The following is a 15,958-nucleotide window of genomic DNA, read 5'->3' on the forward strand; positions in this document are numbered from 1 at the left end:
ACATTTGGGTGGCATTATGCTAATATTTCCACATAGTGATGTAGACATGTGGGGGCGTGTTAGAATGAGCTGTTTTAGGTAGGTGTGGTTGACTCTTAACTTTTATAAAGAATATCTCTTTGGATTTGAGACTTTAGTCTTTAGCAACTTTACAGATCTTCTTTATGCACCAAGAGCTTGTAACACTTCAAAGAGAAAGGAAAACTTGAAATCGCACCATATGACCCCTTTAATGCATCCTTGCTGAATAAAAGTATTACCAAAAAAAAAAAATCCAACAGTAGTGTATAATTGATTAGATTAATAATAGTTCTCAAAAACTTTAAAGTAGCCATGTTCAAGTACAGATACAGTAAATCTCTTCCAGACGTACACGTGCCGAATACAGTCTTTTATTCTCAATTGTTTGTTCAGCCACCAATCCACCCAAAAGAGTGTTTTTTGCAGGATCCCGTCGCATTCATTCAAGTCATGGACTCTAAACATATCACAACGACTTCAGGAACAGGTGGAGAATAATCATGTAAAGGCAAAAAATAAAGCAACTTTAATACTTCAGAAGCAATATTGCTCATTGCAGTCTATTAGACAGCTCTATATTGTTTTTTGTGTGTTAGAAGTAGTTACAGATTTTCACAATGCTGGATACAAACAAGTTTAATAATGTTTTGGTGGTTACAGATGTACAATGTACAGCAGACTTTACTGAGAGTGAGTTACATAAAGCCAGTGACTGAAGAGTATCCAAGCAAAGGCTCACTGTGGCACAGGTTACTGACATTTCCAGGGTAACAGTCAGTATCAATGTTAAATAACACAATTGTCCTCTTCTTTGTCATTGGATTTGATCAAAAACTCTTCTAAAGTGTCTCCAATCAATATAGACAAGAAAAGAAAATCATAAGAGATCACGTCCACTTATAGGTTGTTACTTCAAGGATCGCCATCACCCATCTGAAACAGCACTTTGGCTAAATCACAATCTACACGTGGCAGCATGTCTGAGGACTTCATAAAGATAATTAGCATCTAAAAGGCCCCACTGTATCAGTTATCAACCCTTCATTACATTCTCAAACTCTCTGAGGGCAGATTTTCAAGAAAAGTTGTAGTGACAGGATTGCTTTTATTGTCAGAGGATGCAGTTTATTAATTTCTGTGATCAGTTTAACACTTCAAAGTCACAAAGTTAATTATTTTTTCTCTTTATTTCATGGGATATTTATTAACTGCTCAGTATAAGACTGTTTTTTTCTGTCACTATGGAGCTCACTGGGACAATAACCACTTGTAGCAATGCATCTACATCTATATACAGCTACTTAAACATGCAAACAAAGAGAACGTTTGATCCAGAAGCACCTTTGATTTTTGGGGAACTGTGGCCAATTCAGATCGAGAAGCAGTTTGGATTTGATCAACAGTGATCAACCATTTTTCTAATCAGGAAATACCACTTGAGGTTGACAAATAAGCCCTTGAATTGACATTCAGAAGCAAGCAATCAGAGCTACGTTATAAATTCATTCAGCATCCACCAAGCTTGTTTCCCATGTGCATTATTTTTTTACATTTGATGTTCATATTCCTAAACTCATCATCTGATACAAGAACTCCACTAATTCAGTCCATTACAGCACATAGTCAATGGAAATGCACTTACAAAGCGTGCAAGATCACAGTTTATTTGTTACAATATTCCTTCTCTCTAACCAAGACAAATTCCTGTCCTTCACTTGCTGCCTCAAATACAGTATTAAAGGAACAGTCCACTCGAAAATTAATATTCTATCATAATTTACTCACACTCACGTTTTTCCAAAACTTGAAAAGAAAATACTTTGAAGAAGATATTTTCAGTTCCCATTGACTTCCATTGTATTTTTTGTCCATACAATGGATGTCAATGGAAATTGAAACCGTTTGGTTACCAACATTCTTCAAAATATCTTCTTTATGTCCCACAGAAGAAAGAAATGCATACAGAATTGGAATGACATGAGGGTGAGAAAATTACAACAGAATTTTCATTTTGGGGTGGACTATCCTTTTAAGACCACCTGGTTCTTCACAATCAGACTTCAAATGTAACAATAAAGGGATTTTTAAGGAGTGAAAATGGGCTAAATAAAGTCCCTCACATGCCCTAGATCAGGGGTGCCCAAACTCGGTCCTGGAGGGCCGGTGTCCTGCAGAGTTTAGCTCCAACTTGCCTCAACACACCTGCCTTTTAGGTTTCTAGTATGCCTAGTAAGAGCTTGATTAGCTGGTTCAGGTGTGTTTAATTGGGGTTGGAGCTAAACTCTTCAGGACACAGGCCCTCCAGGACCGAGTTTGGACACCCCTGCCCTAGATGATCTCTTGCTTGGTTTACGGGATTAAAGGTGTTTGAAAAACTGCAAGTGGAGGCTTCGTTCTACGAGCTACTCAAAAAAAAGCTGACAAAGCAGATCCCCGCCAGCTGAGAGTCCTTTAAGACTAAGGCTGGGACTTCAGCTCGATCTGGGGTCCCGGTGCTGCCTGCTGGGGGCTCAAATGTGGCGAGACACTAAAAGCACATTCTACATGACTAGCCTGCAGCAAGGCTTTGTTTCAGCAAAAAACAATGAGTTCTTTATGAAGGTGTGACAAAAGGATGCCAATTTAATCTGAACGGTCCTCATTCAACTTGTGAAATGTTCTGGAAATGTTGTCAACCTGGTTGCGATTCTGTGTGGCTTTTGGATATATTCGAGAGAGGAGCGGCAGTGAAATGAGTCAGACTGATTGGTTTTGGAGTGGTACAGGTGCGCTCAGCAAATATTGCACTGCTACTACACAATCGTGTGTGGATTCACACCCCTGTGCACTATACCGCAGGTTCCCCAGCAGGGAAGCCTCTTCACAAAGACAGGTGCTGCGCGCAGCCCTTTTTTCTGTGTGTCCAGTCAGCTGGCAGTGGGCCAGGGGTGTTAATCTACACCACCCGGGGTCGAGCTCTGAAAGGAAAACAACAACGATCTGGGAAACTTGGTCCTGTAACTATCACCGCTTCAGCTTATATCGTGTGTGTGTGTGTGTGTGTGTGCATGAATAAGGCTCCGCTATGACAGAAAGCCGGCTTTGTGAACTCATCCTCTAACTCTGTTTAGTTCATATTATGGCAATTAGCTGTGGTCGCACACGTATTATTATAACGAACAGAAGTCATTTTGGCTCATCCGTTTGCAACGTTACACCTACAAGTTGTAGCATACCTTGCATATAAATTATTGGCAGTTTAAAATAAGCTATGTCAGTACTAAGGGAATACAAAACCAGAAGAGAACTTAAAACAAGGTATCTAGAGCAATCGTAAACCCACTGGTCCGTAAATTCCACACGCGACATGAATTATTAATAAAAAAAGAAGCAAAAATAAACAATGGTCCATAATGTAACATGGCTGGTCTCATTTTCCAAAGAGCACACAGGTAATCCTCAAATGCAAAGCTTTGCATTACATGAAGTCAAGCTCTAATCCTGGTGTTAATGGGGACACGGACGTCTATGGATGTTCCTTCACTCGGTTATATGAATGACGGGCCTATTCCCGTCGAATCTCGTTCTGTGGGAGCTGCGTTGAGCAGTTTCCTCCACATTTAGACAATGCAGTGATAAACAAAGTATTCCTGTAGTGTGGAGCGACTCTCCTTCAAATACAAAATAAAATAAAAAAAGAACAGAGGGTGTGGAAGTTTTCCGTCTTTGTCGGACTGCTCTGTTTTGTTTTATTCAACTCCTCTTGAAGTCAGAGAAATAGTCGGGTTCTTCGAAGGAGAGTGAACAAATTCAATGAATGGTTGCTTATCCATCATGAGTCTTAACATGGTCGCACAGATGCCATTGTTTTTCTCCCATTTTAAGGAAGTGGGCTTGGGGAGTTGCTGGTACAAGTGAATTGACAGTCCTTGAGCTCAAGCTCAAGATAATAAATCACACTTCCCGCCTGTCCTGACTACTTAAATGAATAAATGGATGTGAGGGTGCAAAATGGGGGTGGGTGTGCACATCTATGTTTCTGGTGGGCTTCCTGGCTGTTAGCCTAAGCAGGGGCGTCCGGCTCCGTGACTCTGGGAAAGCAGGAAAGACTGCACCACCTGCTCTGTGGCCTGGGGGCTCGTGTTGACGTCCTCCAGCGCATCGGCTACTGCAAACTGCCTGTCCCTTAAACGGTTCCAGTTGGACAGAATATTGTGGTACTCAAAGACCTTCTCGTAGTTTCCAACTGAGTTGTACAGTTTTATCAGGCCTCTGTAGTCATATTCCAGTCCACTGTAGCCCTCTCCAAACAGTTTCTTGCCTGAAGGAAACAACAGACATATGGTTTATGTTTAGGTATTTAGCTCAAAAGTTTGGAGTCAGTAAAAATGTATTACCGTTTACACAAATATATTAACTGTTTTCACTATTGATATTAATTAGAAATGTTTCCTGAGCACCAAATCAGCATATTGGAATGATTTCTGAAGGATCATGTGACACTGAAGACTGGAGTAATGACTGCTGAAAATTCAGCTTTGCCATCAGAGGAAAAAAATTACATTTTAAAATATATTAACATAGAAAACAGTTATTTTAAAATTGTAATAAGATATCTCAATATTACTGTTTTTACTATATCTCTGAACAAATAAATGCTGCCTTTGTAAGCATAAAATAATTTTAACAGTGCTATAAATTACCCACAATTAGGGATGCAAGATTTTGAAATTGTGGCCAATATAGATAAATAATTATTTTCATGTTTCATTACTGATAAATTCACTACTATCTAAACAGACTAAAAATAAAACACTAAAAACTAAAATGATTCATTTTAAGTGAATTTAGGCATTACAGCATAATGTACAAAATAAAAAAAAAATGGATATAAATTTTTTTCCCTCAGATTTGCTTTTAACAATAAACAGCATTTAAATAAAAAATGAATTAAAATCAAGAATTAAAAATGTAAAAAATAAACTGTTAATCCGTTCAAAAAAACGATTTAAGCATTAGATGACAGCAAAGGTAAATGAAATGTAAAAACAATGGAAATGAGCATTACAATTAATATCCAATTTTGTCCAACATGTATATCCAATATCAAATTATAAAAATATTTTTTTTTAAAAAGACGGCAAAAAAGGTCATTAACTAATGGTACTGATATCATGCACTCCCACCCAAATTGCATTAGCAACAAAAGTAACCCTCACCAATAGCGATGGAACGCAAGTACAGGCGCTCTGCGTCATCATACTGATTCATGTCGTAGTTGTAGAGCGAGGCCAAGTGTCCCACTGACAGAGCCACCTCATAGTCCTCCTGTCCTAACAGCTGCTCCTTGATCTGAATGGCCTTGATGTGCATCTCCTCTGCCTCCTGCATTAAATCACACAATGGAAAGTTCAGTCAGCCCAACAGCAACCTCAAAAGCACTCTTATGTTGAGTTTAGCTTACACAAGAGAAACCAAAAACACACAGCTTGCACAATGATCGACTTGTGATGATTTACTTATCTTATAACACCTGTACATTCTCACAGGTTTAAATAAGAATTAATAAGGACCTTAAATTTGCGCATGGATTGGTAGAGGCGGCCCAGGTTCCCATAGTGTTTTGCCGTCTGAACGTTGAACTCTCCGAAAGCTTTTTTGGCCAACTGCAGGGAGGAGAGGTGCAGATCATGGGCCTCCTGCAGGAGGCGTTCCTCGGTTTCTTTGTTATGGCAATCAATGGCAATCTCCTCCAGGATTAGGGCTTGTGATGGAAGATCGGATATACAAATTAGCTTGACGTAACATGATTAAAAAAAAAAAAAAAAATCTAAACAAACTGATTGATGAGTGAAAAGATAATCCTACTTTGAACTGTCAAGGGCCATCTTAAAGTTGCAGGGTATATACAGGAACCATGGAGTTAAATTTAATACCTTTTAAGACCTTTTTTAAGACTCTTTCCAAACATTTTAAGACCTCATCATCACCACTCCAAGTTTTAACCGGTTACATTGGCGACACTAACTTATATTTACTATATATTGATTGTAAGATAGCACAACTAAACAGACTTACTTTGTGATAACTCCTTATCAATACAACATAATTCAGAAGGGGGGAAAGAAGCACAAGAGAATTCTCAAATTAATTAATTGAGTGACTAACCAATGCAACCCAAGAAACAAGAATTAGACCAATAAACAAAACAACTGACAAAACTTACTGAGGAGGGGAAATAAAGCTCTACGAGCTAACGGGGCAATGAGTTCACACAGTATATTCAAAAGATGTCGATTTTGATGCAGATGCAGACTTGACAGAGTGTCAGTACTGCACCTGATCATGTCTGAATGATCATGGAAGGTAAAATAATGATCACAAGTATTACATAATTTTAATTGTGCATCCCAAGCCCATGCCAGTGTGCTCCCTTTACACAGTGCGCGCGCGATCGCGAAATCGAAAGTGAACTGCAAGGGCTCATTCAAAAGGGATTTAAAGGAGTCATATGATGTTGCTAAAAAGAACATTATTTTGTGTATTTGGTGTAATGAAATGTGTTTATGCGGTTTAAGGTTAAAAAACACATTATTTTCCACATACTGTACATTATTGTTTCTCCTCTATGCCCCGCCTTTCTGAAACACGTCGATTTTTACAAAGCTCATCGGTCTGAAAAGCGAGGTGTGCTGTGATTGGCCAGCTATCCAGTGCGTTATGATTGGCCGAATACCTCAAGCGTGTGACGGAAATGTTACACCCCTCACCATATTGTGATGATGCCCTGTCAGGCTGGAGCGATGATTCAAAAACATGAAAACCCATCTTTGTGATAACTCCTTATCAATACAACATAATTCAGAAGGGGGGAAAGAAGCACAAGAGAATTCTCAAATTAATTAATTGAGTGACTAACCAATGCAACCCAAGAAACAAGAATTAGACCAATAAACAAAACAACTGACAAAACTTACTGAGGAGGGGAAATAAAGCTCTACGAGCTAACGGGGCAATGAGTTCACACAGTATATTCAAAAGATGTCGATTTTGATGCAGATGCAGACTTGACAGAGTGTCAGTACTGCACCTGATCATGTCTGAATGATCATGGAAGGTAAAATAATGATCACAAGTATTACATAATTTTAATTGTGCATCCCAAGCCCATGCCAGTGTGCTCCCTTTACACAGTGCGCGCGCGATCGCGAAATCGAAAGTGAACTGCAAGGGCTCAGAAATAAAGCTCTACGAGCTAACGGGGCAATGAGTTCACACAGTATATTCAAAAGATGTCGATTTTGATGCAGATGCAGACTTGACAGAGTGTCAGTACTGCACCTGATCATGTCTGAATGATCATGGAAGGTAAAATAATGATCACAAGTATTACATAATTTTAATTGTGCATCCCAAGCCCATGCCAGTGTGCTCCCTTTACACAGTGCGCGCGCGATCGCGAAATCGAAAGTGAACTGCAAGGGCTCATTCAAAAGGGATTTAAAGGAGTCATATGATGTTGCTAAAAAGAACATTATTTTGTGTATTTGGTGTAATGAAATGTGTTTATGCGGTTTAAGGTTAAAAAACACATTATTTTCCACATACTGTACATTATTGTTTCTCCTCTATGCCCCGCCTTTCTGAAACACGTCGATTTTTACAAAGCTCATCGGTCTGAAAAGCGAGGTGTGCTGTGATTGGCCAGCTATCCAGTGCGTTATGATTGGCCGAATACCTCAAGCGTGTGACGGAAATGTTACACCCCTCACCATATTGTGATGATGCCCTGTCAGGCTGGAGCGATGATTCAAAAACATGAAAACCCATTATAAACGAGACATTCCTCTACACTGCCCAAAAAACTTGCTTTAAATATAAAAAATATAAAATATAAAAACTGTACTCTACTCTACCAGGATCAGTAAACAGTCCTCCATAAAATGTGCTGCACACATCTGAATATTTGGGTTGAAGTGTTCTGGAACAGTGTTGTAAATACAACTTAACCACTGATTTCTAGTTGTGTCCATTTTTGGAAAGCCAAACAAAGCATTTTCGGTTTCACAACGAAACACAGCGTCACACACGGCGGCCTAGAGTGAGCGGCGGCGGCCTAGAGAGAGCAGAGGCCGGGGGCTAGCGTGAGGAACGGCCTGCGGCTAGAGTGAGCGGAGGCGGCGGGCTTGAGAACAGCGCGGCTGGAGGATTCGACGAAGGAGGCTTCCAGCAACCACATGTGATGACCCCGGGCTGGACTCTGCTTCGTCCACGGTGAAAGCCGATCCGGCGATCCACAGCGCAAAGTTGTAGTATTTCCTCAGCAACTAGCACGGATCAGCTCCAGGCATGACGAAGTGGATATCGTCCTCTTTTGGAAGGACAAACAAAGTAGTTTCACTTTCACAACGCCTTCACGACATGGCGGCCGCAACAATACTACAGCGAGAATAAAAGTTACGCCTTCTTTCTTTGCGTGAACATTTGGGCGGCATTATGCAAATCTTCCAAGATAGTGACGTAGGTATGTGGGGGCGTGTTAGAATGAGCTGTTTTAGGTAGGTGTGGCTGACTCTTAACTTTTATAAAGAATATCTCTTTGGATTTGAGAATTTAGTCTTTGCAACTTTACAGATCTTCTTTATGCACCAAGAGCTTGTAACACTCCAAAGAGAAAGGAAAAGTTTTAATCGCATCATATGACCCCTTTAAATAACCCACATATTGATAGCGGTGCCCTGATGCGTGAAAATTATATACAATATTAGAATGTTTGCGGGAGTGGACACAAAAATCACGGGAGCGGATGGGAGCGTGCGGTAATGGTCAGAAGTTCAGCGAGAGCGTGATCAACAAGCCCCGCGCTATCACACAGCGGCGCAGTCAGTCAGTGAGAGCCGTAACGGATGACGTCAAATCTTGCGGGATTCCATTAATAAACTACACAGAACCCCACTATTCGGACAAATATACATAATAAAAAGATGATACAAAATGCAATACCTTGGAAAATGGCATTTAAAACTTTTTAAGGGCCTTAATTTTCTCTAAATTGATTTATCAACTTTTAATACTTTTTAAGACCCCACGGACACCCTGAGTTGTCATTCCAGTAATGCAGCTGTGAATAAAGAAAGTTATGAAAGCTTTTCAAAGTGCTAGTCTCACCTTTCACCCTCTTGGATGAGGCCAGCAGCAGATGGTCTTCAGGGAGAATGTGAGTTATGATGTCTATGGCACGTTCTGCGTGGAATCTAAAAGCAAATTTCAAAGTATGAAACTAGTACATGTTATTCAATAAACACTTCCATGAAAAAAATTAAATACAAAGAACAAAAAACAGTTCTACAAGAAAAACTTTGTGTTAAAGGTTAGGGCAACTACTGTTCATCTGTTTCATGGACTTCTTAACACTCGAGGGACAAATAAAATGGTATAAAAGTTCTAATGGTAATGGTTCTAATTTTGCAAGTTAATTCAGTGAAGGATTCATTCAGAATGATTCAAACAGATAACAATTGAGTTTTCTTTAACAATTCTTTAAAAGAACCTGCTCATAAGAGTCATCCGTCCATCAATCATCTGCAATAGATATGCCCTTTATGATTTAGAGCGCAAGAATAGCTGTGCACGAAACACTTGTACAGTCCATTTACCCACCTGACACAGACGCAATTACTGTTCAAAATTATATTAAATAAGTCTTTCTCTGAACATGTAACTAATGCGCCCAGGACGGGATTGAGATACTCACAGTGCGTTGTCGAATTTACCAGAGCTGTACTGATGGACATAGGATGAATACGCCAGGTCCTCATGTGCAGTTGCAACATGAATATTCTTTCCTCCAAACACTGACTGTCGAATATCTAGTGCAGTCTGAAGGTAAAACACATCAACAACAAGTAAATCACCTAGCCTTTGAAAGAATGAGAAATTTTTTTTATTTATACTTGCAAAGAACCGAAAGTTTAAGTAAATCTTGGCTAACCTGATAAATGGCCACTGATTGACAGATATTATCCACATTTAAGAGATAAAATCCATAATCTAGTAGTGTATCTGAGTATTTTGGGTGCTTGTGCCCAAAATGTTCCCTGAAAACAAAATGTGGAAATACATAGGCATTTCATTGGTGTCAAACAGAACAAAATTTCAACACCACCCATGCTTTATAAAGAAGTACTTACCGTGCCAAAAAGACTGCATGTTTTATCAGTTGTTCAGCTTTCCTAAACTCCCGCTTAACAACACAAGCCTGCAGGGATCAATGAGAAGGTTTTTTAGATTCATTATTTAATGCAACAGAAGTTCACATAGATTTAGAAAAACTCAAAGATCTAACAATCACTGACCTTAGAGGCTTGTCTGAGAACATCGACTACTACTTTCACTGGTAAGCCAACTGTGATCTCCCTCATAGCCTCTATACACCACCTATAAGCCTGCAACACATTAGAAATACATTAAGCTATAGAGCAGCCATTCTCCAAACTGACTTCTGGGATACTTGCAAAGGGACTTACCTCATCATAGTGGCTTTTGGCAAAGAGTAGGGCACACAGTTCTCCATACAGGGCAGCCTTATTAGCCTGATGGCCGTGTTTGGCTAGTTTGTCCATGTAAGACTGGGCCAGTTTGAAAGTTTCTTCTCCCAGGTGGTATTTGCAGTTGCCATTACGCACATGAAGTAACCTGGCATACAAAATCCACAATTACACATTAATAAGACATTAATAACACTTACACAATGCTGATAATGATCAATGACATTTACAGCTAAAAGAGGCTCAAGTTAACCATTCACTCACCTCACACAGCACTCTACTGCTCGATACCAGTGAAGAACCTCATCGTGTAATGTGCACAGCTGGAGACAAGACAGGAAGACTTTCTCTGCATCTCCATACCAACCGGCATCTGATAAAAAGCCACCTGATACACGAGAAAAGCATTATTGCAACAGCTTGTCATTACAAGCTAAAAGAGCAGAAATGTGTGTCACAGGAGCCATACCTAAAACGAAGCCAAACTGTATAGCTTTCTCTTTCACATGCGCATCTGATTCTGCGATGTATGAACATCGGCGGCTGAAGGAGTTGGCCAGGACTGAAGCGACCTTCACACCGTGGTCCATTAGAGCCTGAAAGCAGTGGTGTAGGAGATGCCTGTGGAAGAAAATATGTACTCAGTCTTTCATCTGAGTATCAATGATTATAGAGATTTAAAAAAATTAATTGCATAATTTTTAGTTGCTTTTTTTGAGGTGACGGTATAAGGATGCTTCTTTAACTTTATGCAATGACAAACACTATAATATTATTATTATATAACACTACTAACAGCAATATTACTATGTAATATTACTACTGGTGGACCAAAAGAGTTTTGGCTGATATAATGCCAATATGCTATACACTTTACATATATACACTACCATTCAAAAGTTAGCAGTCAGTAAGACTTTTATTTAAAAGAAATTCATACTTTGACTCAACAAGGATGAATTAAATTGATCAGAATTGACAGTCAAGTCTTTTACACTGGTAAAAAAATTATATTTCAAATAAGTGCTGTTCTTTCTAACTTTTTAGTCATTAAAGAATCCTGAGAAAATTGTACCATGGTTACAACAAAAATATTAAGCAACACAACTGTTTTGAACATTGATAATAATAAGAAATGTTTCTTGAGCAGCAACTTCTGAACGGTAGCGTACATACAATTTATTGACATAAAATAAGATATTGCATGTAAAAATGATTAAAAAAACCCAACATGATTTGACATAATACTCAAAATTCACAAAACAATGGTTCATTTATATTTAAGATATAATACGTAACCGTTAAAAAAATTAGTACAAGCATGATCAAATACATTTTTGCTGTGGTATGACTTTTTTTTTTTTTTCTGTTTCTAAGTCATGATGAAGTCTATCACTACATAAATTACTCTATAACCAGGTCTTGTGAAGACGCCAATGAATGCTCGCCCTATACATCATGTGAGATTTGAATCATCAGCCCAAAATACACACACACACACACACAACCTCATTCAGAGTGGCCATAAATATGGCTTTGAGCTATATTATCTTTACAGACAGAGTAAAAGTGAACTCGGTTGTCAAATACCTTTTGTCAGAGGCCCTGAGGACTTTAGCGAAGACCTCCAGCTCACAGAACTCCCCTCCCAGTTGGCAGAGCCGGCCTTGCTGGTAAAGCTGGAACACATGAAGAAATGTGAGATTGCTGACCCTATTGTACATGTGACACAAAGACAACTCAAGCCTTCCCTTGGGGATGCCAAGAGCCAGAAAACCAGGAAAAGTAGCCATTATGAAAACAGAATGTACAATCAGGAAGTTTGTGCAAGACCAATGTGTGTGCCAATAATATTTTGTTTGTGATATGGCACATCTGGTATCCAACACCAAACAGCCTGATTGTACAAAAAAAAAAAAAGCAATGAAAAACAATGCGAAGATTAAATGGTTAAATTATCTTCACAACAGAGTAATTTAACCCTTACTGTTATATTTGAAGCTAAAAACTATGATCATCCTAATTTAGTCGTTGTCAGCCTTTTTGACTCCAAGGCCCCAAATAGTCCACAACAATATTCAAAGGCCCCATGACTTTTCCAGCTGTTCTTGATTTACAGGGTTTAGGATTAAGGATAAGGAGGATTTAACATTTGTATTTGTATTTGATTAAATTTGTATTTAACATTTCTAAAATATTTTAGAATTTGGCATAACCAGAAAAAATATATATTTACAAAGTATATTAGCATATAGTATAAAGTATATTATATACAATTGGAATAATAAGATGATTTTTCCACATGTAGAAATCACACTTTCAAAAATAAGTCTACCTCATTTATTCAGCATTTTCAAGACACTTGGAATATTAGTTCGTCATAAAGAAAGAAAGAAAGAAAGAACGTAAGTGTGTGTTGATGGTGTCACATGAGAAATAACTTCATTTTAATGCTTATGTCATGTCTTACTTAAAATCTTTTTAAGTCATCTTTAGCCCCCCTTCAGAATTCCCCTTGGTTGAGAATCACTATTCTAAATAGAATTGAACTTTTTTAATAAATAGGTGTTAGACAAGATTTCTACAGTCTCCAAACTACCCAAAGAAAGAACAATTACGTCAATTAACGTTCTTTTCTGGTCTTGTGGGTTTCAGTTAAACTTGACTTGTTAAGTCATTTCAACTCCACTGACATACTACAGTAATAAATGTAGTCCCCTCTTTGGTAACACAGAAATGCTCAATATTTACAAAATTCAAATCATTCCTCAATCATTAGTGGACAATAAATTCTGATGGCCTTCGTAAAAAAAAAAAAAAAAAAACATTCTAATCACATATTTGGCCAACCTAAATATCCAAAAAGGCTAATCAAATGAAAAAGACAAGAAGTAAAGTCAAGCAGTTTGCACTAAGTGGCCTCAAACCACATGAACAATGCAACATTTGATATAGTTTTTTTAAATCATACTTCACATTACATAAAGGTTAATAAAAGATAAAATAAATAATGTATGGTTCCATTCATAAATTTGTGCAGTAACACTTAACAATAAGGTCCCATTAGTTAACACTAGTTAAAGCATTAACTAACAATACATTTGTTTCAGTTTTTATTAATCTTTGTTAAAGTTAGTTAATTAAAAAAAACAACTGTTCATTTTCAGTTTATGTTAGCTCATGGTGCATTAAATAATAATAAGAGATGCAACTGGATTCTAATAAATGTATTAAAATGCGTTACCTACTTAATACATGCTTTAGAAGTATTTTTAATATTAAGTGTTAAAATGCCTCCATTATTGTGTTGTCTAATAACTGTCTTTTATACTGTACAGTGTTTATGAACACTTTTCACAGTAACGTTAACGTTAGTTGCTGACAAACCATTCAAACCACATTTACAGATCATGTCAGTTGTCTTGTTTTATGAAGTCGTTAGAAACACGGTTATGGTTTAAATACTCGCATGAAAATGAGGTTGACAGGGGAAAAAGTGAGATGTCACAATTTGATATGGTTAACTAGTGTCGAGTCCCAGAGAGCTGTAGATAAGCTACAGGCTCAGATAACTGGAACACAGTGTCCACTTCAACCAGTCTTCACACCAACTGCCACTCAGAAAACGAATGGACTCTTAAAACAGACAACCTTAACGGTTACATCGTCTCGTAGCTCGAGTGTCTCCTAACCAGCGCTCCACTAAGAGGTCGCTTCAGTGTTTGTTAGCCGAGCTGCTAAGAAAATGTGTCAGATGCTTTTGACGTTTGTTCCGCACTGAACCCATTCGCTTTCCTTCTTACCTTGTAGTACACATCAAACTGAATATTTTCAGGCAGAGAGCGGATGTCCCGTCGCGATCGGCCGTAGTTGTCGACCACGGCTGAGATAGCGGTGTTGTACAGGGTCTCAGGGATCCATTCCAGCTCCACCGCGGCCATATTGTTTTTTTTCACTAAATCCAACCACAGCCCCCCCTCTTCCACTCCTACTTTCACCTCCTTCGCTACCTGATCGAGGTAAAACTCTTTACTCTGATGCTCCTCATACACCCCCGCAGCTGGAAGCGCTTTTTGAGATCGAAACGGACTGTTATGCTAGACAACACAACCCAAAGGTTATGCTCTCATGTTTAAAGCTCATCCCCGATCGAGATGCCCCGCCCACTCTATGACACTTCAGGCAATGACGTAGCGCTGGAGCCCCGCTAGCGCGATAAACCGGGCGGCAACCTCCCGCTCTCTCTCGTGAAGCCAACACGGAAGTGACTTAAACTGTAATTCGTCAACTGGCCGCTAGAGGCTAGCTGCAAAAGGGAGTCAGTATGGCAAGCCTTTTTAGCATTTAAAAGTTTGTTTTGACGATCCATAAATATAATTTAAGATAGGAACAATTGTATTTTGACGAGTCATAATTATAATTAGACTAGACACAATGACAATTAGAGATATCTGCAATTATAATTGCACTAGTAAGAAATCGGATTAGAGATATCTCTAAATACTTTATGACTAGTCAAACTCCATTTAAGATATCTGTAATGACGTCATATATATCTTCAATAGGGCGTCACACATACGCAAAGGTAATTAGAGATATCTCTAATTCAGTTTCGACTAGTCACAATTATATTTTAAGATATCTGAATTGTACCTGCTCCTAGTCGAATGTGCTGTTGTGTGACGTGAGACTAAATTAACTCAGCTCCTCCCAGAGCCCCTCCCCGACTAATGTTTAGTGCTAACTGCTAACAACAGTGGTCTGCTTTTCTTGTCACGGAGAGAAAAGCTACTGGATGAATTACTTCAGGGGTTATTAAATAATATCTGGATGCAGCCATATGTGGTAAAAGGTCTCCAGCGTGCATGTATGTATAGCGCTGTGATTTTAATTGCATCATGTTGCAAAACGGACCAAATGCAGTGTAATGTTCAATAAAGGCAGAAAACCGCAAACTGCTCGTCTGAATTTATTTATTATACGTTTAGACATAATGAAGAACAATGGAATTATACAATAAAAACATGAAAAATAGTACAAATAAATGCATGACGGACAAGAACAATGCTTCAGAATCAGATGCAGTCAAAAAAAGGTGAAGGCTGATTTAAAAAAGATTACAATTTGATAAAAGTTTAACTGGCATTGATGACATTTATTAGTAATTATTACATTACGTTGTGTATGGATTCAGGTTTACTTGTGTCGTTATGGCAGCTTGTTTCCGCCATGGAATATAAAATAAAAGTAATTTGCAGCTTTTTATCTTCCAATTCTGACTTTTTTTCTTCTCAGAATTGCGAGATATAATCAATGCGAGTTATAAACTTTATAACTCACAAATCTTTGCATTGTGTTTAGCTATATCTTGCAATTCTGAGAAAAAAAAAAATCAGTGTTGTAGAAAAAAA

The 15,958-nt window shown here is 38.4% G+C and overlaps 1 protein-coding gene across 1 annotated transcript; it reads right to left on the reverse strand.

Annotated features, from left to right (window-relative positions):
- Positions 1–3,263: 3,263 nt before the first annotated feature.
- Positions 3,264–14,714, reverse strand: appbp2 (amyloid beta precursor protein (cytoplasmic tail) binding protein 2). The gene is made up of 13 exons (XM_016282121.1): positions 14,351–14,714; positions 12,138–12,226; positions 11,017–11,168; positions 10,812–10,935; positions 10,527–10,695; positions 10,356–10,445; positions 10,191–10,258; positions 9,992–10,097; positions 9,755–9,879; positions 9,169–9,254; positions 5,574–5,764; positions 5,220–5,385; positions 3,264–4,321 (listed from the first exon to the last, which is right to left on the reverse strand). The coding sequence occupies exons 1-13, from the start codon at positions 14,486–14,488 to the stop codon at positions 4,059–4,061; spliced, it is 1,767 nt and encodes a 588-aa protein (XP_016137607.1). The 5' UTR covers positions 14,489–14,714; the 3' UTR covers positions 3,264–4,058.
- Between the last annotated feature and the right edge of the window lie 1,244 nt (positions 14,715–15,958).

Source organism: Sinocyclocheilus grahami, unplaced genomic scaffold (assembly GCF_001515645.1).
Source record: "Sinocyclocheilus grahami isolate Dianchi unplaced genomic scaffold, SAMN03320097.WGS_v1.1 scaffold155.1, whole genome shotgun sequence".
NCBI classification, from domain to species: domain Eukaryota; kingdom Metazoa; phylum Chordata; class Actinopteri; order Cypriniformes; family Cyprinidae; genus Sinocyclocheilus; species Sinocyclocheilus grahami.